This window comes from Falco naumanni, chromosome 4 (assembly GCF_017639655.2).
Source record: "Falco naumanni isolate bFalNau1 chromosome 4, bFalNau1.pat, whole genome shotgun sequence".
Taxonomy (NCBI): domain Eukaryota; kingdom Metazoa; phylum Chordata; class Aves; order Falconiformes; family Falconidae; genus Falco; species Falco naumanni.
This window is the reverse complement of record NC_054057.1, coordinates 37,939,652-37,964,172: the sequence shown is the minus strand read 5'-3', so window position 1 is coordinate 37,964,172 and position 24,521 is coordinate 37,939,652. Positions and strand designations below refer to the sequence as shown.

The following is a 24,521-nucleotide window of genomic DNA, read 5'->3' as shown; positions in this document are numbered from 1 at the left end:
TAATTCTTTTGAACTAGCGTTAGCGTATTTTGGTAGCTCAAGCAGCAGATTATAGTCTTTGGGGCTCGGCAGTCTCATACTTCATGGTAACAAAGAATTGAACTTCTGTGCTTTAGTGTGCCATTAAGCTGCAGTCTCACATTTCAGTGCCTGGGAATTGATTTACTGATTTGATTTTCTGATACATATGGTGATAATAATAATAACACTGTATAAGCATTATTTAAAAATACAATAATATATTGGTATTGGATCTTTGGCAGGCCAGCACCAAAGTGCACACACGAACTACCATCATTTATTTTAGTTTGGTCTCATCCAGTTTTAGACAAATGGAAATCAATACTGCTTGCAGATATTGGTAGCTGGATTGGAGAAAGAAATGAAACATTATTGTTGCTAAGAACACGTACAAGAATACAAATGTATGAATTTTATGTATGTTCCTTTTTTTTTCTTTCTTTTCCAGGATCTTTTAGTGCACTGTACAAAGATAGGCTTGTATGTGTCCTCTGTGTAAAATTAATGTGTTGTTTGCAATCTTAGCATAGAAACAGAAGGTGAATGTTGATGAAATCCAGTGCCTTTTTTTATGCTGACTGATGTATGGATTGACACTTTGAGTCTGTTAGAATCAATGAATGCTGTTTTTCCTTTCAGATATGTGTCACAAAGATGTCTACACGGAACTGCCAGGGAATGGATTCAGTGATCAAACCTCTGGATACAATTCCTGAGGATAAAAAAGTCCGGGTTCAGAGGACGCAGAGTAGTTTTGATCCATTTGAGAAACCAACTAACCAAGTGAAGAGGGTTCATTCGGAGAACAACGCTTGCATTAACTTCAAAACCTCATCTGCAGGGAAGGAATCGCCTAAAGTAAGGCGGCACTCCAGCCCCAGCTCTGTAAGTGCACAGTCTTCACACCTATGTGTGTACCAAATGGTGGAATTACTAACACCAGACAAATGTTTTCTTGCTTAAGAAGGAATTATTACATGGAAACAAACCAAAATCTTCTATTAAAGATGTTTCCCATATATATTTGTAGTTTATGTATAAAATGGAGTAAGAAAATAGAACTTGAAGAAGAATGTATTTTGAAATTTCTCTCAGATATTAGCTAGGATGTCTTGCAGGATTTCTAGGCATTTTCCTCTCCTGATCCTGGTATGGCATTAAAGCTGCTGTAATGTTTATGTTGCAAATTTTTCAGAGGGTTGCTTATTTTTGAAGAGGAGCTCCTTCCTGTAAGCTTAGGAAACCAGTGAAGTGCCTTTTTGAATTTTTAGATTTAGTTTTTAGAGAAATGGGTCAGATTTGACAGATGTTGTTTACATTTTAAAATTATCTTTTAAAAACCAAGTAGTAAAAATAATATTTATTTCTATGTCAGAAACTGTGTGTGAGAGAGAGAGAGAGAAGAGAGAGAGAAACAGCTGAGAAGGATTTGGCAGCCCATCATTGTTTTATTCTCAAGTATTTTGAAAGAAACTAGATAAATAAAATGTCATCTCTTTCATGAATAATGCCCAGAACAGATTTCCCCCAAAAGACCTTCAAAATTATTGAAAAGCTATTTCTGTTATGCTTTGGCAAGAAAAATCCATAATAATGTGACCTTTGAGTCTAAGACTGCAGATCTAAGCAGAACGGATGTAACACTTCAAATCTTTATTGGCGTGAAATAATTTAAAAGGTTGATTGCCTCTTCTTTTTTTCTTTTCTTTCTTTTTCATTTTGCTGTCTTCTGGACATCTTGTGTCCTCCCTACAGAAGTTTGACGGAATCCTGTCAGACTTCCAAGAAGGGACAGAGATTCATTTTCTGTAGTTGAGCTTTGTTTAACCCATGTAAATTTAATGGATAAGATGTCATGTCTCCAGGGCACTGTCCTTTTTAGAAAAGGTTACATTTTAAAATGTAACCATCTGTAGCAAAAACAGGTTTGCTTTTCCATCCTTGCCTGGCATTATATAGCTGCTGCCAAAGATGTCTCCCGTGTGTTTCAGATGAGTCCATAGAAAGGAGTTTTTACCATAAAACTTTTGCAATCATTAAGGATGGGATGGAGCAGTTTGTACCATGTTTACCTGTGTGTCATGCCTGATGATTGTTGGCACCACAGCTATCAATTTAAATGACTTTTTTTAGAAAGTCTTCCCTTAAGTTTTTTTTGCAGTATTAACTCACTCTCCACCTCTGCTGTTCTTACCATGTCCCTCTTAGAAACTACTACTAGTTTCTGTTAATGCTTTATGTACTTATTTTCTATTAAAACTGAAGAGTTTTATTTGCTTTGCTTCCAGAATTTTAAAGCAGACTTTTTTAAAACTGTGTTATTGGCATCTTGTTCTTTTCCAGAGGGCTGGTACTCTACAGTGTTCATGCAATCTCATATGATCCCAGTATATTCTTATGTAAATGATGTTAATGCTTCTTCTACTAGGACGCTGCTGGTTAGAGCCCTAGCTAGACATACGGTTTTGGTAATCTTCCCCTACGCTGACTCACCCAGACTTGCTGCAGACGTCTTGTGTTAGAGTAGGTGCATAGGAATTTCCTGAAATACAATTCTTGTTTCTCAACTTCCCATAATTCTTCCTGATCTGTATAGCTCTGTTTGGTGAACTCAGTTCTTCCTTCTGCTTGGAGGCATTGTTAGTAATTTTTCACTTTTCCTCACAAGGAGCAATCCAAAGAGCACCTGGCAAGGAATAAAACTTGTGGAATAATGTCAACATTCATACCAATGAAGAGGGAAGAGCAGAACTTCACAGCAAAAGGTGGCGTTAGCCCTCTGCTGATTGCACGTCACGCCTGGTCCTGCCCAGCAGACCTAAGTTCACAGATGATCAAGACAGAGATATGATCAGGCTGCTCCCCTTCCCCCAGAGTCTGAATACATTGCCTCAGGCAGATGTTCTGATGCACATTTCATTGAGCATATGTCTGTGTGGTTAGCTGCAGGAATTTGTCATTTTCTGGTTTTGAATTACACTTGAATTGATGAAGGATTTTGGGGTTTCATTTTTCTTCTAGCCTTGATGTTGTAAAGCAGATGCCCTTGCTACTTACTTTTCTGATCACTACTTTTTTTTTCTTCTGTGTCAGAGGACTACTACATATTCTCTTTTACTGAATTAATACTTGATTCTCTGGAAATTCTTCTGCTGTATAGATTATACCAGTCTGAATGGGCATTTCAGTTTCTGTTAATGTTCTTTAGCATGCTATATCCTCTGGGCTGTAGTGGCTGCAGTTGTGTAGTTGTGTTTGTTTCAGTTTTGCTTCTACTTTATGTAAGCTTTATTTTAAGATACTCTGATACATGTAAGCTACCTTCTATTTTCACTTTGTATGCTTGATTAGTAGAGGAACTGAATTAGTGATAGGCTCTTACCTTTCATCGTTTAAAGTCCTCTATAGCCATCAGGTGGGGCAAGTGATGCCTACAGAAGGTACATGGCTGAGGCTTGCAGTGCTATATCACTGCTTCTGCTCAGGTGAAAGTCCTTATTTGTCTCAGAAACATTTTTCTAGATGCGACCTGAAGGACCTTGTTTGTAATGCCCTGGGGCATTAGCTTCAGTTTTGATGAGTTTCAGAAGCTTTATGAGCTTTCTGGCAGGTATCAGCTTCAGTGTTTGGTGAAGATCACCAAATAATGCTCCACAGGTGGCATGTTACCCATTTTGTGTTTTACATACCTTGAAAATGCTCTGTGCCTTGTGATGAGAAAAATCACACGTGCAGAGGTTTGGGGAAGCTGGAGCTCTGTGTTCCTGCCCATAGATTGTCACTTGGAAAATAAATTGTTTCCTCTTGAACACGAAGTAATTTTCGGCAGTTAATGTCACACCTTGTTGCAACCCAGTAGTAATCCTGTGTTGTTAATTAGTGCAGTAGTATACAGACAGAAGTTAGCACTTTTTTTGTTCTTATAAGACAAGCAATTTTTATAGCTATAGAGGTTTTTCCACCTGACATTTGCATACTTATTATGTAAAACAGTCACATTGATTCCATTTTCTTCCCCCCCTTCTTTTAAACATAAGAAAATATCCATAAGTGTGATTTTCAAACTGTTTAAACTGTTGAAATTGTATGTTATTATGGAATGGAATTTCCAGCAAATACTTACCCTTCTATCACGTGAGGAAAAATGGGTAACATTCACCTTGGAGGTAGTGAAGTAGGTGTTTACCTACCTGTGCATCACCTGTTGCCAACTGTTAGAAGGAGGGAACTTGGCTTGACAAGCCTTTGCTCTGATCCAGCCCAACACAATATATGCGTGCATATTATACATATATATATATTATATACATGTAGCTATAGTTATGTGCACTTACCTGTCTGTCTATATCTATCTTTATAAAAATCTTTTTCTGTTTTTTTCCTACCAAGGGAAGAAATTTGCTTTGCTTTTCCCCTTAACTGAAGAAACAGTAAAGCTACAAAATAAATTGGACAAAATAAAGAACAACTCAAAACCAAACACATGCCACGCTTCCCAAAATAACACTGGCTTTGGAAGATGGTTTGACTCTAATTCTTTGACATTTTTGAGATCCATGCTTTTTAGGCATGTGGCCTTATTTATTTTTCTCCAGTACAAGGTGAAGTTTTATTGTATTCAGTGTACACATTTTATACACCAAAACAGTACTTTTGCACTGTATGTAAATAGAATATTGCAGGTTCTGTAAGCTAGCCATCAGGTCAAGATTTAGTTAAGTATGCATCAGTTTATTCTCTTTGAATGGCTTAAAATCCATGGCAATGAAGTAAAATTTCATGCTTAAGTTATATATACTACCTTCCAGTTACTTTATAAAAACTAAATGCAGCAAACCACTAATATTCTACCAACTCATATAAATGTAAAAAAATAATTTAGATAAAAATAGTTGAATAAACAATGCTTTACTGCATTGATTGCAACTTTTGGGGAGAGCAGCCTTTCTTCTGTTTCTGTAAATTCTATTAATTTTCAGTCTCGTTATATGAACTTTCTTTCAAAAAAGTACAAGCAAAAAGCATAAACTGATCCTATCAAGACATTGTAAATCAGCTATATAAGAAATCTTAACTTTAAAGCAGACACTAAAGTTAGAATTTTGTCTAAAAGTTAGGTTATCATTTCTGTCTGCCTAAACACTTGGTGTGCTGTTCTTGCCTGTCTTCCTCTTCAGGTGTATGCAACCTTCTGCAGTTTTAGGAACCTGTTAATTACTAGGGTAACTGCATCCTTCCTGGTCAGTACTCTTTATTGAAGTAAGAAAATTTTGGAGTCCAGCGTACAGAGCGGATTTTTCTTTTCTGGCACAAGGGAACCTTTAATAATTGTTAACCTGGGGGATACACTCTCTTAGATGATGAGGCAGATAAAATGTGGCAGTTGCTCCAGCTTCTGTGCTTTAATAGCCTGGAGAACAAGTAAACAGCTTTAAAAACTGCATCTAGTCCTTCCAGAGAGAGCTCGATGGTTATTTCTGCTCAGGTTGCTCTTAATTTATGGCTGTGTGTTAAAGGGTTAGAAAGATGCAAGCAACAGGATAGGATCAGATAGTGGAAGAGCTGAGATTAAGGCTCTGTTTGAATTCTTGAACATCTTTGTATCACTTGAATATTGCCTGAGGAAACAGTCCAACTTCCAATGTTATTTATAAAAAAAAGTGTGATCAAATTGGCCTGTTATTGTAGGTTGGATACCTGAAATCAGTGTGAAACTTTCATATGGTTTTGTGAAAGAAGCTTTACCCCATTGTGTCAAAGAAGACAAAAAATAAAATGGTTAAAAAAAAATAAGAATCTTCTGTTGTTCTAATTTAATCTCAGTTAAGCTTCTTGGCCTACCTTTTACCTTCAAGTTTTTCTGGCAGTGAATTTATTTCTTTTGAGGCACATAAACCCCCAGATCTTTGGTTTTGATTTTCAGTAATTTACAGTGGTACTGTGAGCATAATATTTTTTTCCCTTGGGGATAGTTTTTTATCCCCAGAAGTTTAATATCCTGCAGGATATGTGGTTTTTTAAAAAAAGGTTTATTTAAAACTTAGGCTCAGGAGCGTGATGGTTAAGTGTGACATTCACAAGCTGTTTTGCAGTTATGAAAAATGCATGAGAACATAACCCACACAGCTTCTATAAGAATAGTCAGGTGATTTTCAGTGTAATTTTCCATTAAAGTTTTCTTTACTACATAGATCTTGAAAATTTCAAAGAGAGGTATTCACATGACAGTGTAGTGCAAAGACTCATACTGCAAGATCTTGGATTAAACCTATTACCCCTTCTACAGTCTATATCAATGGAATGGCTATTCGAAATTACCTGATCAGCAAAGACAGATTCCTGTCATTTATTTTTCTCTCTGTTATTTTTAATACTGTCACATCAGTTTGAAATACTAGCTTTTTCTATTTCTGTATTCAGCATTTTGGCATACTCTTTCTATCCTCGTTACTATGATCTGTGTTTCCTTAACCAGAGGGGGAAAAAATTTCTAATCTCAGTTACTGTAACCTGCACTGCCAGAGATGCTCACTCCCTGTGCTCAGTGGGGCTTTTAGACTAATCTTGCACTGGGAAAATTGTAGGCCAATAATAGGAAAACTAGCTTAATGGCAACTATTCTTCAAGGAAAGTGAAGCATAAAAGCAAACAACTAAAATTCCTGTTAGATTTCTTGGAGGAAAAGCCGTGCACTGTTCTGTGCTCCAGTTGCCAGTGTCTTCTTGGAGATAACATGATCCGTGACAATTTGTGCTGGTTTACTTTCACAGTGACTTGGGAGTATGTTTAATTCTTCAGAGGCACGGGGATCTTTACTCCCTTCTGTCCTAGTAATTCATCTATCTTTCCCATCTGAGTGCTGTGGAAGATTTCTCACTAGCATGAAAATTCACTTTTCGGTGATTTTTCCAGTGGTATCAATTTCTTGTTCACAGGTTGATTGCTGCCTGTTTAACTTTTTGCCCATTAAAAAGTTCAGTCTTAGTCACGTATGCACCTGTGTTTTATTTTTTTCTTAGCTTCAGAAATTCTTTTTTTTTGTAGCAAATACAAAGCTGTAGCGCTGAGCAGTGGGCTTCTTTACACCTAAATAGTCCCACTGATGTTTGCTATATACAAGTTTGTGTGGGCATAGGGAGGAGATCTCCCTTTGGCTTATCCAACAAATCATGATAAAAATTTTAAAGAAAAGACTTGAAGGCTTTAGTTAACTAAACAAAAAAATTACACATTCAGTAAATAACCAGATTTCAGATATGGCAAAGCTTGTCCTTTTATCACAGTCACTTTATGTTGTGACATGTTTTGGTTGACGGCCGGCTGCACATGAGCCAGCAGTGTGCCCAGGTGGCCAAGAAGACCAACAGCTTCTGGGCTTGTATGAGAGACAGTGAGGCCAGCAGGGCCGGGGGAGTGACTGTCCCCCTGTACTGGGCACTGGTGAGGCTGCACCTCGAACACTGTGTTCAGCTTTGGGCCCCTCACACCAAGAGGGACGTTGAGGTGCTGGAGCGTGTCCGGAGGAGGGCAACGAAGCTGGTGAAGGGTCTGGAGCACAGGTCTTATGAGGAGCGGCTGAGGGAACTGGGGGTGTTTAGCCGGGAGAGGAGGAGGCTCAGGGGGGACCTTATTGCTCTCTACAGCTGCCTGGAAGGAGGCTGTAGGCAGGTGGGGGTCGGTCTCTTCTCCCCAGATAACAAGTGACAGGACAAGAGGAAATGGCCTCAAGTTACACCAGGGGGAGGTAAGATTGGGTATTAGGGAAAATTTCTTCACAGAAAGGGTGGTCAAGCATTGGAACAGGCTGCCCAGGGAACTGTTTGAGTCACCATCCCTGGAGGTATTTGCAAGGTGTGTAGATGCAGTGCTTGGGGAGATGTTTTAGTGGTGAACTTGGCAGTGCTAGGTTAATGGTTGGACTCTATTTTAAAGGTCTTTTCCAACCTAAATTATTCTATTACTTTGTGGTTCTGTGTTGGTGTTTTAGGGGGGTAAAAAGCAATACGGAGAAGTAAGAAGAAAGGAAAATTTATTGTGGATGGAAGTATTATAATGTTAGATCTTCAAAAAGTAGCTTTGAACAAACATTTATCAAAATACATGTGTTCAGCTAAAATTAGCTGAAATTCAGCTAAAATTAGTACTCTTTTTCTGTTGAGAAATCTTGCCTGGGTGAAATTGGAGGATTACACCAGCTTTCTAAAACATAGGGGGAATTCTTGGAAGGCTGCTGCTTGTGAGGTGTTGGGGCTGATGGCAAGCACTGTACATTTGACGTGCTCTGGATATGTCTCACTCGCTATGTGTATGTCAACCACTTCCTAGGCAGAATATGGGATGCTCGTGACTCAACCAACACAAATCTCTGTGTATATGTTTTCCCATGTGTTTTACCGGAAGGAATAAAATAAAAGAAGAGCTTGTATTTAAAAGTAATTTTTCTGTATTTGATTTTAATAGTAGCATTTACTAAAAAAAAAAACCAACAAAAAACCAAAACAACAACAACAAAAATTGGCACCATAATCTTGCTGTGACAAGACACATTTTTTTAATAGATACGGTTGAAAAAGATAATGTGGAGAAATCTGAATAACAAAATTTACGGCCATGAAGCTCAGAAAATAACTGTGTGAAAGGGAGAGTGCAATAATAAAGAAGGTTAAGGTGGTTATAATTGTCAGCAGTCACAGAGAATTTCAAATTATTTAGATCCCCCTCCATAGCCCTTTATTTAGACCCCTTTAAGCTTAAAACAAGTTTGGGGAAGTTTCCTGTTTTTGCATTATCTCAGTCAGTCTTCACCTCCGTTATAATCCAGAAATAAAAGGAAAGGTAAGAAGAGTATGAACTTCTTAACCTTATAAGCAGCTTGTAGTAAGTTTGAATTATTATTTGTAACTCCATTTAAAGAAAAAAATGAGAAAATGTTGGGGAAATGGTAAACTTGTTCCTTCATTTTCTGAAGTAATTGCATGTGCTGAGTGATACCTGTCTTGGCGTTTCATTTAGAACTATCACGCAAATTAGTTTGCAGACTCTTCTGCTGCCTCAGAATTTATTTAATTTTTTTTTTTTGATGAAATCCTCTGAAGTGCTTTTCTACACCAGATCCCTTCAAAATTTTAAGCCTTTTAAGATTACAAGTGCAAGGAAAAATAATGTCCATTTTCACAAAGGAACATCTCTAATACTGTGAAAATGTGGGTGATCCCATCTAGTGAGCCAGTGGGAATACAGCTGAGCTCCACTGCGGAGGTACTGTAACCTGCCAAAGAGGAGGATTTCAGCCACGTGGTTTTACTGCATACGAGGCAGACAGTGGCTCATGGCTGTTTCTGATTGTTTTCTGGTTGTTTCTGGTCCGCTCTTACTCAGCGTGAGCAGGCACTGCACAAGTGATTTAGGTTGCTTGGGGGGGAGGGTGGTGGGTCAGCCTTGCTGCTGCAGAGCTGAGCCCTGGGGCACTGTGTGGGGTTATCCCCGAGGACAACACAGTTGAAACCAGCACCTCTTTTGTATGCTCAGGAGTGAGCTCACCTCCTGGTCCTGCCACTGCAAGATTTAGCATTTTGCCTGTACTTGGTAAGGATGCAGCAGCTTCCAGGAGAAGAATGAGTCAAAAGGCATGACCTTAAATCTATGCTTCTTGCAGCTGGAATATGGAGAAATGAGCTTGTGGTTGCAAGAGTAGTTACTGTTGATGATTTACGTGTGGTAATGGATTAAAGGCTTCCTGTTTCCTATCAAGATCTTAAGGCATTACAAGTTGTTGTGACCTTTATATTATAGTTTTCAGCAGTATAAGATAAAAGTAAATCTCAGTGTGAAAATAAGGAATTGATGTGAAACCCATGTATAAACCCTGTCCTTTTTCTGCCTTGCTATGAGGAAACCAACAGTGAACTATTCACTGTTAACTAGGGCAGCATTTCCACTCCAGCTGCTCACAGTGTGTTCACTGCAACCTGCAATTTGGGAAATCCTTTGCTATCACTCTTCATTATATGGGAGGCACTTTAATATCTAAACACTTTTTTTTTCTATAGTTGTGTAATGTTGCATTAGTCCATAATTGGGTATTTTAATGAGAAGGCTACTTGAATAAATATTCTAGTGACATCTGTAATAAAGCTGTGATTAAAAAAAAAATATTTGTTTCTAACCAGGCAGAATGCATTTTTAAGTACAAACGGGGAACCAAGAATATTGCTGCCTTATCTATAATGACGTGTTCCAAATAGTAACAGCAAAAAGATCTGAGCAGTCTCCTATGACAAATTTTCATTGATCTATTAATATGGATAGCAAAATAATAGGTTGTTATGTGTACTGGAGGGACATGAAAGGGCTCAGTTTTGCAAACCTACATGTGTATATTCAGATACCATTCAATAGAAAGCTGGGATTTTCATCTCAGAAAAAGGTGTATATATGTATATATGCCAAAGCGTCAGAATTTTGTCTCAGGACTACTGTAGAATAGTTGAATAGAGAGATTTTTTGTGTTTTCTGGCTAATGGTTAATTGGATGTAATAGAGGGGTATGAGGTACTAAGTCATCTGACCTGGGATGTTCTTTGTTTAAATAGAAGTAATTTTTAGGCTCAGTTGATTTAAAACTTTTGAACATGGTTTTAAAAAACTTTACACATAGATGTATCCTGTGCTGTAATGTTTGTTACCTTTCAAAAAAACATGAAATGAGTACTTTTTGTAAATCGGGTGTAAGATCCTAAATATGAGTGTACACTGTGTGCAGCTGCACATGTCTTAGAGTCTCCCAGTTGTATTCAGTGCTGGATTTCCTTGGCTGCTTTTCTTTGTGATGTTATAACCAGAGTACTAACAAATCAGTCCCTGTATGTGATTTCGAGCATTGGTGCTGACCCTCCAAAGTTTCTGCTCTATACTCTTTTGGTTGGTTTAGGTACAGGACATCTGGGCACTGCAGTCTAAAATATATGTGGATAATGCTGAGAGCAGCTGCAGGTCATTTTTTTTGCAGTATCTTTTGTGTCTTGGGGAGGAAAAATAAAAAGCCCTTCCCTTGCAGACAACTGGAAAATGGGAAAGTTTGGGAAAATGGGATGCACTTCGGAAAACTCAAACATTTTTCCAAGAACTGAATTGGAAAGTTTTCGTATCAGGTGGATTTCTGTTTTGGCAGCGTTGTGGTGTTCTCAGTTAGGAGTGTGTAAAAGTGGGATAAGTACCTGTCTAAGATAAGTCTGTCATCTGGCCCTTTGAGCAAGAATTATTGCTTAGCTTAGTTTACTTTTAGACCACTCACTTAAGCTGCAGATACTAAGGCTACAGGACTTTAATCAACAATGCTGTATATACATGCCATTCTAAGTATGGTGTGATTATATCCACAATCTGAAGACTGTAAACATAAGTCAACATCAAGATACTCTCATTAAAGATGCTTTCCTGTAGTATTTTGGCTGCTACCTCGACCATGGTTGATGTAATGGGACACTGACTACTTAGAGCAATGTTGGGGGGGGGGGGCTTTAGTCTTAAAAAAAATAAATAAATAAACAGCTCTTTTAATCTGGTTTTGTAGGGCAGATTGAGAGTGTTGTTTAGATCTCTTAACAAAGATAGATGACTAAGTTGTTAATGTTCTTTTTCCTGTATGAAGTGATGCATGTGAAAAATAAAACAGAAACATCTCTTTGATTAAGCACAAAATCCTTTTGATAGTTCCAGTGGTGTAAGTGTATGATTGATATCTGCAACCACCATCTGGGGTGTTGAATGATATTTTGAGTAGGCCATTATATTGTTTCGTTAGCTCTGCTATTGTTTTTTTTTATTATTATTATTGTTGGCTTCTGAAAACATGCAAATCTGTTCTATGCGTTTTGATAGTGATGTGTGGTCTCTAAAGGCTGACTCAAAGCAGTTAATGCTGTGGGTGCAATGCATGCTGAAAGGTCTTTTTTTTTGTTTTGTTTAGCCTACAAGCCCCAAGTTTGGAAAAGCAGACTCATATGAAAAACTGGAAAAACTAGGGGAAGGGTCCTATGCTACAGTATACAAAGGGAAAAGCAAGTAAGTGATGGTTTTCTTCATTTAATTTTGTGTGTAAATGAAGATAAGCAGAGAGCATTGACTGATGTTGCTGCACTTGTACATAGATCCCTGTGAATGGATGCAAAGTGGTACTGACAGCCATGTGCTCTAGTGAAAGAGACTGAAACCATCTTGCATAGGTAACATATTACATGCACACCAGAACAAGATGAAATTCCATCTTGTTAATCTGTTTTTTTGTTTGTACTTGAATGTTATAGTGCTTTCTTAATATCCATACCATGTTAATTTTTACGGGTAAAAACATGATACACAGTCAAGTAGCTTTTTCTGATGTTCTGAGAGCAATACTGAATATACGCAATAAGTTGTTGGTCTTTTTGTTTGTCATTATTAAAAAGCTTGAATAAAATCATATGAAGGGAATGAATGGAATTTTGGACTACTATAGTTTGTTTACAGGAGTTTATTTACAATCATTGCAACTACTCCACCTCAAAATAAACTAATGTATACATATCAGAATTTTTTTCAGCCACTGTAATGTTATTTATTGCAACTTTTTTATTCCCAGTGCCCTAAGTTGTTCTATATTGTATAACATAACTCAGTAAACGCACTTAAAATATGCTTCTTGAGCTTTGGTTGAGAGTTATCTTTTGTCAAGCAGTGTTTTGTGTTCATGTATTTAATCAAGTTTTCATGATGAAATTTTCAATAATAATAATAAAGCAGTTCTGAGAGAGGGATTGGGTATGTGTGATATCTTCATTTTAAAACTTTGTCTAGTGAACGATAGATGAGGCAATGCTGCCATTCTCAGCAGAGAGAATATCATGACAGTCATTGAACAGTGTAACTACTGAAACAATGAAATACATGTTAACGTTTTCCAGGGTCATTAAGTTAGGTAGGTACTGAAATGTAATTTTTTTTCACTGAATATTTGTAATAAATCAGAATGAGGGATGCCCGCATCTCTCAGTAACTTTGAGAGCAGTGCGCATAGTGACAGCTGATAAGAATAAAACCATGTTCTAAATGTACAAGTATTTACACTTCTGCCATGCCAGTGCATGTATTAGTCTTTCAACGGCAGCTTTCTTCAAGAAAATGCAGTTACGGTGTATTGTTAACGGTTTGGTTATGCATCACTCTTAAGTTCCAGACATTATACACATGTAAGCTTTTTTATTGGGGTCTGTGTAATATGAGGAAATGGTATAGATTTCAGCTTGCACCTTATTACTAGTACCGTTCAGTAAAATCATAGCATGTGTCTGGTGATAGTTATCCCATATGCCTGGGCTTTCAATAACATTGGATTAAGGTAACAGGGTTGCTAGATGCCCCAAAAATCAGTGGAAAAGACTGAAAGTTAAAACCAAAGCAAAGCACTTCCCTGAAGCTATTTCATTCAGTGGTGATTTGTGAATGTGTTATGAAGCATGGATTTGTTAGAAGTATTCATGTGTTGTAGTAGAGATGACTGCAGACCTGTAAGAAATGCTTCAATGATGTTAATGGTAGTTGAATAATAAATTGAAATTATTTGGCACACTACATTCTCCATTATAAATAACAAACTCTGGATACATAGTGTGAAATATAACGATTATATGTAACTTTATTCTGCTGCTTCATGACATCTTTTGCAAGGTCTTTAAAATGTATTTTGAAGAAAGTGTGTATAACTAGCATGTGGATAAGAATGTATATGCAGAGCGTATTTCTAATGTTATAGTAATATTCCTTCACTTGCTTAATTTTGATCGGCTTACTTTTTTCCCCCACTGAGAATTATGTAATTCCTGTATTACACTGCACCATCCAGTTTCAGCACCTCTAGTCCAGACTTCTGTTTCTTGAACTAGAGTAACAGTTGAATTACTTCCCAACGTCGGGAGATCATGCTTCAAGAACAGGGTAAACACTAGAGGGTCGAACTGCTATTTCAGAAGGAGGTGTTGGTTGAGTAATGTAACCTTGTTGCATCTTATGTTCCTATGAGAAATTGAGGAATCTCTGGCCCAGGTGGTATCCCCAAAGAAGAGTGAGCACCACTGCTATGACATACTCGCAGGGAAGATGGATGGCGGGGGAAAATGAGTGGGCCAACACTGGCTCCAGCCATTCTATGAGAGCCTGACTTTTGCGCTGCTTTTCTGGCAGATTGGCTCAGACTGTTTCTAGCTTTATCTAAAATGATAAAGGAATACAATTTTTTTCTAGCACCTGCTGTAGCTACATAGGGTGAGGCTGTGATATGCATCACTGTGTTCTCCTGGCTACAGGCTCAGTGGGAATTAAAATGAGCAAAACAGGTCAAAAGAGGTCTGTTTGTTTTGGCATGTGCCCAATTTGACTGCTGAAGGATTAAGCCCTCATGGCACACCACAGAACGCAGACATGACTTTTATGTGGAAAAGCTGGTGACACTTGCACAAGTGCATTTTGGTCAAAATGTTTGAGAATCCCTAATTCTCAAGTAACTTTAATGCTGGCCTTTCTCATTTCACCAAAATGTTTCTAAGATTTATCCGTAACTGTAGCTGAATATAGAGAATTTAAGATCAGATTGAGCTGTTTTGAATGACGCTTTGTACTCAGAATTATTGTGCTTAATAGTTGTCACCAGCTGCATGTGGCAAATGGTGGGGTTTGGTTTTTTTAAATGCATTTCCTGAGATATATTACAGCTTTTAAAATTGTTTCCCCTGCTGTTCATAATGATGGAATAAAAAATTCATGATCTTAGCTTACTATTTGGAAAGACTGAAAGGTACACCTGCCTCCAAAGACACAAAATCAGCCATTCATTTCTTAATATTTAAAGTAATGCATGCAGTAGCTTCCTTTCAGGACAAGCCTGGCTTTTTACAGCTTGGAGCAGTATACGTGGTACCAAGCCCTTGCCTTCCTATCAAACATGGTTTTTTTCTAAGTATTTGTGGTATTATCCCAGGAAAGTGAAACAAAGTGGCCTAATTCCTCTTACTAGATGATGGATTTCTCTTTTTGTAGTCAGACAGAAATGATTCTCTAGGGTGAGGAAGCAGCAGAGTGAACGGGACTGTGTTACTGAGGAAAGTGAAGCAATACGCTCTTAGGCTGGGCTTTTTTTGTTTTTTGGAGAAATAATCAAGCAGCCATTTGTTTCTGGCTGACAGTTGCATCAATAGGCAAATCTATTTGATTTCACATGTTGCACATCAGTTGTGCGTCATGAAACTGATCTTGGCATGTTCATTTTCTACTTCCATTCAGGTTAGATTCTCACCTTACTTAGTTGTATAAAATCCCAAGAGGCTGCTTACTGCATGAAATTCAGATCACTTCGAAGGGATTTCTGCTTTTTTTTTTTAAAGTAAAATTTTTTGGAAAAGTAGGCCTAGTAATTTACTGATAACACTGTAAAAAATTGTGCAGGTTCCATTGGCTCTCTGTTTGGCTAACACCTTGACATTTACCATACAATAGGTGCAGAGCAATAGGTGACTTTTGAATTCATGTATCATTTCACGGCGTGGTTGAGCTGAAGTGATGTCTGTTGGTGTATTGACACATATATCTTCCTGCTGCCACTGACCACCTTCCCCCTTGAGCTTTATTATAAATTTACCTGAATGTACAGCATTGGGATCTGGCTTGATCTGTGGCACATAAATGTTGATGTAAGTTATGAGAGTCTGGAGACAAATCTGGTGACAGCACAAAGGAGCTGCTGCCAAGCAGAACCCCTTACAAAGCATTGTGGAGGCCTCACATCCCCACATTGGGAACTCTGCATATTGCATTTAAGGGAAGAACCTGTGCTTTTGGCAATATTATGAATTGGCATGGTTTCCATCCTCTCCTCCCACTGTGTTCAATTGCCCTTCAAGGCAAAGATTTAAAAAAGATTACCTTGGTTAAAGCTATGTGATCTGTGACTGCTGCTTGCACAGCATGCATCTGTGTTTTGAGAGGCAAGCCAATAGTATCTCCACTGGTTCTGTACTGCTGTGGTCTTGATCTGCTTCTTGCTTTTCCATGTGATTTTTAGTGTACCTTTGCTTTTTTTGGCACCTTTTACTAAGTTGCATGTGCTCGAAGTATTACAAAAATATGTAGAATTTCTAAGAGAGCCCAGACAACGCGTTTTTTGTCTAATTTCCCTACCACAAACTTAGATAATTCCAATTTATCTTAGTGAAATGCTTGTCCTAATTGTCACGTGAAAGGGGTGGGGGGGGAGATTCCCTCCGCCCCGGGTGTTTGATCTGTCTGTCAGCACCCCAGGAAAGCCGAGACCCTTGCGCCTGACCAGTTTGTCAGTGTCCCATTACAGGGACCCTTCGCTGAATCGTAGGGCAATTCGACTGCCTTGTTCAGGGAAACATGCCAACAGCATAAGGGGGACCCCTCAGCGGGTCTTCCTACTTTATTTGATTTATGTTACCCACTGCTGGCAACCGCTAGTGTCCACAAAGGATTAACGCTAACAGTTTCCGGCATAACACTTCTCATTAATACAAAATTATGAAAAATTAAGGTTCATGATTCACAGTGATAGAGACTGTCTGCAAAATCAAGCTTGAAGTGATACACGACCAAACTATATACAACTAAAGTGTAATCACTAATAACAGCCAGTGTGAGTTAGTTATTGAGCGCGCATAAGACAAAGTTGTTACCCAATAGGCGTCCCTATGGGGGGAGAGGACAGGTTCAGCCCGTGGACTGACCCCAGAGGTTACGATGGAGTCTTCCCCAACTTCTCCCCTCATCTGTTCACCTTTTATACTTCATAGTATATTGCATATTCATTCATCGTGCATAGGATTGGTTACAAGTTTCTCCCTTGTAATGCAAATCAGTACGTGACCTCAGAGAGCGCTGCTGAAGTTCTCTGCTAACTGTGTGTGCTCCTCAAGGGGGGCTATTTGAGTTGGAGGTTGTGATCTCCCACTACCACAATTATCTCTGTCCTATTTTCAGCTAATTTTCTGTTGATGTCAGTGGATTGCAACACCTTATCATCCTGTTTCCTCTCATAGCTAGAGCTTTCTTCACTTGAACGCGTGACTTAGATGATGGTGTTCTTTTCAGTGTCTGTTCTGTATTTCTCGTGCTCCCCCAAGGGTGACCACCTTGATTAGAAGTCCCTTCATTCACAGCAACTTCAGAGCGAGTCAGACTGACCTAGCTTTGTGAACGCTGAATCAGTCTGGTAATCCGGGAGTTTAGACAACAGTTTCCACTGTGCCCTGGACTTATTTCAGTCCAGGACCAGTGTATTTCCATCACATTTAGGTGGAGCTTGAGTGACTCTAGTCATACGTGTTGCTACTAACTGCTGTCCCGTGCCCAGTGAGGTGTTACCTTGGAGGCAGGTAACTCTGGGAGGGAGGTGTGCGTTAGTATTCCAATGAAGTTGTTTCATCCGAGGAAAGTCATTTCACCACAGCGGTTGGCTCAGCCACGGACGTCTCATGGATTCTTCACGTGACAACTGGTATGCAGCTTATCAGCTGTGTGGTGCCGTCGAGTTCCCATTCCTGCAGGGAGCACAACAAGCAGGGCTGCGGTGTCTCCACTCCACTCCATCCTGGCTCCACCGTCTGTCACTCCCATCAGCATGTGCTGAGCTGGCAGGATGTGTTGCTTAGGGAACTGTGGGGATGTAGATGCCGTGCATGCCAACCATCCTGAAGGCAATAGCTGTATTTTACCCTAAAAAAGCTTTCTGTAATACTGTGCTCCTATTAGGACCCAATTTTCTCTGATTCCCCTTCAAGGTGATTTTTCCACACCTAATAAATTCTGGTCCTTATCCCTTTTAACTATTAATATGGGGAATTGGTAGAGCATGAAGCAGAACACAGTAGAAGCTCTGAGCTCTCATTGACTGCAGTGTTGGGACAGCCCTTCAGTCACGGTACCTTTCCCATTTCTTTTGAAATATGAATTTTTTCTGTTCAAGTTGGCTCCAACATTTACCCAAAGATAAAAGCTATTTTTTCAGCTAGCCAGAGCATTTTACATTTATCTCCATCAAAGGCAGTACCTTTTACTATTCGCCTGAAAATCAATACAGAGTTCATGGTATAAAGCACAGATCTTTGAGAGAAGTTGTGCTCAGCAGGACAGGCACCATGCTCTGCACTGGCTGCTTTGTTGGTTATTCTTGGGGCAGCAGGGAATGTTTGAATAATCAGTGGGAACTACCTGTATTGTTGACATGATGTATTGTAATACGTGTTATGAATTTATAGCTGCCCATCATATTTCATATATATGTTTGTGGATGGCTGCTCACAAGAAAAAGGATGACTTAAGTATTTTGTTTTTATATTTATGATGCTGAAACCTTCATTGAGGATGACTGACAGGACTAATTACCATTCTGGCGCTTTTTTTAAGTTGCAGAATTTCTTTTACTTGTTATGAAACCTCCGCGACTCTTTCATTGTCTTTTGCTTTAGGTGCAATCTGTTGCAAGTGCCACAGGCTTTGGGTGGCCTGAAGAGCTTACCATGGTTTTATCTGTTATGCTGTTGCTTTTTAGTCATTCCCATGGCTTTACTTCACACCTGCATGAGGTCTTGAGTTCACATGCTCCCTGACATTTTTCATGTGCAACAGTCCAGTTCACAGATAATTTCTTCATGTTTTGGCCAATTGATTTAGACTGAATATTTCAAAATTGCTCTGATTCATGTTGCCTTAGTGACCTAAACTTTCTGAACCTTTTATTTCTTGCAAATTGTGTGAGGTCAGTGTTCATTTACAAATGAAGCTATTTTCATCTGAGGATGCAGATGGCTGGAAAAGGACTATATATTCATGGATTATGAAAAGGCACTTTATGGTTACCTATTAGAGCTTCCCCTTTTTTTAACTTCTTCCCCTCCTCATTTTTTTTAACTGATGTGCTTAACTGAGTGTTGTAGGCATCTTTTTACCATACATATTAAAGCCATGAAATGAAAGTGTGTACATAGATGCTTTTGAAAAAGTCTCTAGCGTTGTAAATCCTTATTAAAGCAAATAACTTCAAGTTGAACTGGATGTAAAACTAATGATGACTTGATGTCAAACTAGAATGCCAACTGGTGGGAAAAATTACTAAAGTAGTGTAAGTTCTAAAACAAGTTACTAAGATTCTAACTAGAACATTACTCATTGCCCATACAGATTACTGACTGAGTGAATTTCTCAGTATTTAAAATAAATATAGGGAGATTTTTCCTCTATAGTTGTATATATAAAGAGAACATACACTATATATGCTGCGCTTCAACTTGCAAAGCACTTTACAGAGATGACTTGGCATTATTATCTCCTGTAACAGGGGACAAACCTGAGGAAACAAAATATATTACTTACCCAGGATTGCACAGGAAAATGTGGTAGAAAAACTAGAAGATAGTTGTATTGGATACAATTGCTAAAAGTTATGGGGTAGTAATGTATTGGCACTAATGCATATATGCATGGTTGGAATGGTAAAGCAAATGCTGAAGTAATTTGGCAGCTAAATGCCTTTATGCACCAATATCTTTTCCACTTGGCTGTGGAATGGCACCTCTCAGGAGATCCCCTGTGACTGTTTGCATGCAGAGTTGTAAGAGGCTACTTTACTTATAAGCGATACCACTTTATTTGTCTTCCAGTTCTCTTTATATGAAAAACATTTATACAAACACCAGTGGGGCCCAAAGAGCTGTGAGGTATGTGGAGGAGGACCGGTGCTATGCATTGCTCTCCCTGCTGCCAGTTCCAGGTGATTCGCTTCCAGCAGGTGTAGGTCAAGTGCAGCCCCTGTGCATAGATGAGCAGCTGGTTAGTTTGAACTGAATGATGTGGGCTGGAAGGTAGGGATGAAGGACCTGGAGGTAGACCTGCTTCTGTTCAAGTGAGAGCTATCCCATTGTTTGTATGAGACTGCCTTAGTCCTGTGAGGAATGGGATCCCTGAGTGCCAACACTAGTTAATAATTTTAATCCTTCATCTCTCTTGGAACTCTTTTATAGAATCATAGAATCATTTAGGTTGGAAAAGACCTTTGAGATCATCAAGTCCAACTGTTAACCCAGAACTGCAAAGTCCATCACTGAACCATGTCCCTAAGCATCGCATCTACGTGGGTTTTTTTAATACCTCCAGGGATGGTGATTCCACCACCTCCCTGGGCAGCCTGTTCCAATGGTTTGATCTTGTATTTTTCAGCTCTAATAAATGTCCTTAAGGAATTATCCTTAATCCACTTGGTTCTGCAAAAGCAAGGTAACTTTTATTTAGGATGGAGGTTAAAAGATGGTGGGAGTCAAAAAGAGAAATTGAGGGGCTGTGTAGTCTCTTGAGTATTTGCACCATAGGGCTTTAGTGGAACTGTAAGTAGTTGTTGTAAAGTACAAACTGAAGTCCTTTTCAGTAGGAGAAATAGAATATAAACCATGTTTACACTGAACTGTCTTTTATGATAATGACTAGAAGAAGTGTTTCCCTCAATGTGGAATTAATTACTTGTTGCTAGAATAATCAGAGGTGACTAAACCTACAGTGAATTTGCCTCTCTCAGGTTTCTTCAAAGGAAAATTCTGGCAGAGCCTGGTTTCATTAGGCTGCCGTGGTCTGTTTGGGGTTTTAGACATCTGTTTGTGACATTAATATCACTACAGAGTAGATCTAATCAGATATTCTCAGGTTTTGATCATCAAACTTCGAGTTTTACATGTAAATGAATATTTAACAATTGAAAGTTACTTCATAAAAATTAGTTTCTTGAAATGTGTATCACAAATAAGAGCATTGTCACAATACCACCTACAGATTTTTCTTCGCAGAAATGTTCCCAAGCTTAGCCATTGCTTGAGTTATGAACTCAGCCTCAACTCCAGACAGTGGTAAAATTCTGTGTTAAATAAACAAATAGAAATCAGAGTGGCAGATTTTATGTTAATTGACTTTTTTTTAAATGTGTTTATATTTAGAACATTTATGGCATCTAAATATAACTTGAGAACTTAAGAAAGTAGTGTTATTGTACTCTTTTTTTCTCTGTGTGTTGTCAGCATTATTCCAGTGAAGCCAATTAAGTCATCAATTACTTTACGTTCATCAGTATTATATATTCTTAATGATGCATTAAATAATTTCTAATCTTCTGTACTTTCTCATAAATGGTCATTTTTATAAATGTATTTATTTTGGTAATGCTGATATGTGGTGTTTTAGAAAAGGCTGAATGAGGCATTATATTAACATTTTTTGAAATATCTGGCTCATTTGTATTGTTTATACTATACAGACTTTTACTATATGTCACATAAACCAATTTGGACTTTTTTTTGTTGACATTGCATATAAAATTAGTAATTCATTAGAAGATGTTATGTAACATTAAAATGCTGCATTTCCATAAATTGTAAAATTGTCCATCAGCTGCTGGTGATGTGCCTAGAGTAAGGTAGTTTTGTGCGATGGTTAGGGAGGCTTCAGGACTTCTGTCCTTTCTCTGAAGATTTTTGGATGAGAGAGAGGAGAGCATGAGTTAATTTAGGAAGGAGGTGGGTTTGTAAGTTACAAAATAGGAATTTTATCATAGGTATTGCCCTTAATAGAAACTAATGAGACAGTTGACAGGGTGAACAGAAGTGAAATCCTTGACCCAGTTAAGTGTATTGTTTTGAAAGGGTGTGAAATTGTTTACTTTGGAGAGTGAGCAAGAGAGGTGATTTAATGAATCCTAGATGTTAAAAGGGGCAGCAGCATTGCCTTTTCACTGTCTGAAAGGCTGTCTGCCTGTCTGTTTTTCTGCTTGTATTTGAAAATAACGACAGTAGTGAGTATACTTTGAAAGTTGAAGACAAATGTGAAGTAATATCTGGGAGGAATCTTGCAAACCTTATTTTACCACTGCTGAAGACTGCAAAGACGAGTTGTCATAGGTTGCAAGGCTATACCCTAAAGTAGCCCTTAGCTCACCTCTGCAGCATCACCTAACTGCATCCTCAGATTGCATCAGTGGCAGAATAGTTAAAGGATGTGAATATACCCACCTATCTCTTTTGACTGTTGATACTTCATAATTTCTCACATTTCCAGTTTTATATGCTCCTGGTTATAGAAAATGAGCTGAAAAAATAAAAGGCTTTAATAACTAGGTAGTAAATGAGAATAAGAAGGCTGTTTTATTTTGGAAGTTATAGATTGATATATTGGAGATAAATGATACTAAAGGGGAGCATGAAATCACGGAGAAACACTGCTTGAGCTTAGTTCGATCATTTTGATAGTATTAAGAGTTGCTATGATGTCTGTCAAGATGATGACAGATATGAATGACGAAGTGACAGCGATAACTAAATAGCACAGCCCACTTACTGTGTTTAACTGTGAATTCTTTGAAATTAGTTCTCTACTATTGCTGTTTGTGTTATGTGTTAGTCTTAATGAATCAATGGAATGTAGAACTTCAGATTAAAAAGAACATGATCTACACAGTGCTGCATGCTGTTCTCCTGTTGCTCTGGCAAGAGACTCCACATCCTTGTTTCCTTAGTACCTCCTTGATCTGCTTTGTTCCATTGTATTCTGCATTGCCTTCTCTGAACACAGCATCTGTCCTGTTCTTGATCTGCAAAATGATCTTTCTTTTCTTATTTAAATTCCTATTGTACAGTTATTTAATCTGTTGTAAAGTAATTAAGTTATCCAGGTATCTAACTTATTTAGAGGTACATAACAGGTAGGGTGGTGTATTGATGGAGGAACTGGAATTGAAAACTACAGAAATATGAACCGTATGTCTGTCATCAGCCTTTTTACTTCTGCTTTTATTATGGTTTATTCTCCTGTCTGTGCATGACACATGAAGATACTTGGGGCAAGGCTTATCCTTTTCTGATGCCAGAAGTCCTGTTTAAATCTAAACAAAAATATATGTAAGGCAATTATAAGGAGGAATCCAGATAATTCATTAGGGTTAAGCTGATAATTATCTTTCAGCAGTGACTAGCGGCCTAAGACTTGAACTGGTGCCATTATGGATAGTTGGAAGATGATGAATAAACCATCTTTTGATAACCAGGGTTTCTGAAGTTGCTCAGAGTCATTATGCAGTGCTGTCTATAGGGCTAATGAGATTCTGGCAGTTGCGAAACAAAAATAATTAGAAGAAGCAAGATGGTAGCCATCCTGTCACTGAAGTCATCTAACTGCAAAAATCAAAAGTCTGAGGGAGAAGGTGAATTCCGATTTGGTAGGTGTCCCTATCATCTTGCTTTAAAAATTAATAAATCTTCTAGGGCCCAGTACAATGGGGAATTGCCTCTATGACTACAGGAGTGTGAAAGTTCCAGTGCTTCCTTGGGCTTTGTGGCTGTAAAGGCTAATTTTACTTTTATAGAAAGATTATTATTACAACTGTATTATGTCTTTTTGGTATCTATCCTCACCATTGCTTTTCATACCTGGGGAGTAGGTTAAAGTTTCAGAGTACAAGTTTGTTATTGAGGGTAATTAATACCAGCTTTTATCTTTCATTCAGTTTTTGTGAGGTTTAATCTGGCTAAACTGAACCAACTGGATTTTTTTGTAAGGCCTTGCATGTGATTCATGTGTAGTGAAATTTTGAATGCTAGAAGTAAAACCAGACAGTTAGATTTGAAACTAGTGACCTGTTGTAAAGTTTTGTCCCTTGGAGCAAAACCACTTTTAATCTTACAAATGAGAGCCATTATAATCTAGAACTAGCCTAGGTCGTGTAGTCAAGAATGTACTTCAGGGACTACTGCCCTAACAGGAAATGGCCAGAATGAGCTAAAAATACTTCTCATCTGAAACTTCTGTAGCTTTTTTTTAGGGCAATAATTATGGGTGTGATGCAGTGGGAAGGTGGCAATCATTATACACTTGGATATAATGCAATGGGGCAATTGATGAAAATCATATGCCTTTTTCTTCGAACAATTTGATCAAATAAAGGACAGATACTTTAAAACCGTGTTTTATAATGTGATACTTCTTAACAAAGCTTCAGTTTAGTGCTGTAATAGAAAGGAAACAGGCTGACTCACAGAAAACAGATAATTTCTTGGATTGCATCTGAGTGTGAAAATACAAAGTTGACATTATGGAAGCTATGAAGTGTTTCTTACAGTGCTATAAATGAATCACTGGCATTGGCAGGAAGAAATTGAATGAGTACATGATGGGAAACAAGTTCTATTATGAGAAATACTGTTTCTGCTTTAACTTTGTTTTTTATTTCTCCTTCCTTTCCCCTCTTTCCCTTTCAGGGTAAATGGAAAACTGGTGGCATTGAAGGTGATTAGATTACAAGAAGAGGAAGGAACCCCATTTACCGCCATCAGGGAAGGTATGCACTCACATTTAATGATATATGTGGACTTTTTTTATAATTAGGTTATGCTTCTTGTTTCTGTGCCATGATATAGTGAATAGCT

At 38.2% G+C, this 24,521-nt stretch overlaps 1 protein-coding gene across 2 annotated transcripts in view; it reads left to right on the top strand.

Annotated features, from left to right (window-relative positions):
* Positions 1–24,521, top strand: part of CDK14 (cyclin dependent kinase 14) — a 316,643-nt gene that overhangs the window by 82,704 nt on the left and 209,418 nt on the right. For both annotated transcript variants that reach the window (XM_040592698.1, XM_040592699.1), the window contains 3 exons: positions 661–906; positions 11,990–12,084; positions 24,354–24,433. In XM_040592698.1, the coding sequence (XP_040448632.1) occupies positions 661–906; positions 11,990–12,084; positions 24,354–24,433 (421 nt within the window). The remainder of the gene's footprint in view (positions 1–660; positions 907–11,989; positions 12,085–24,353; positions 24,434–24,521) is intronic.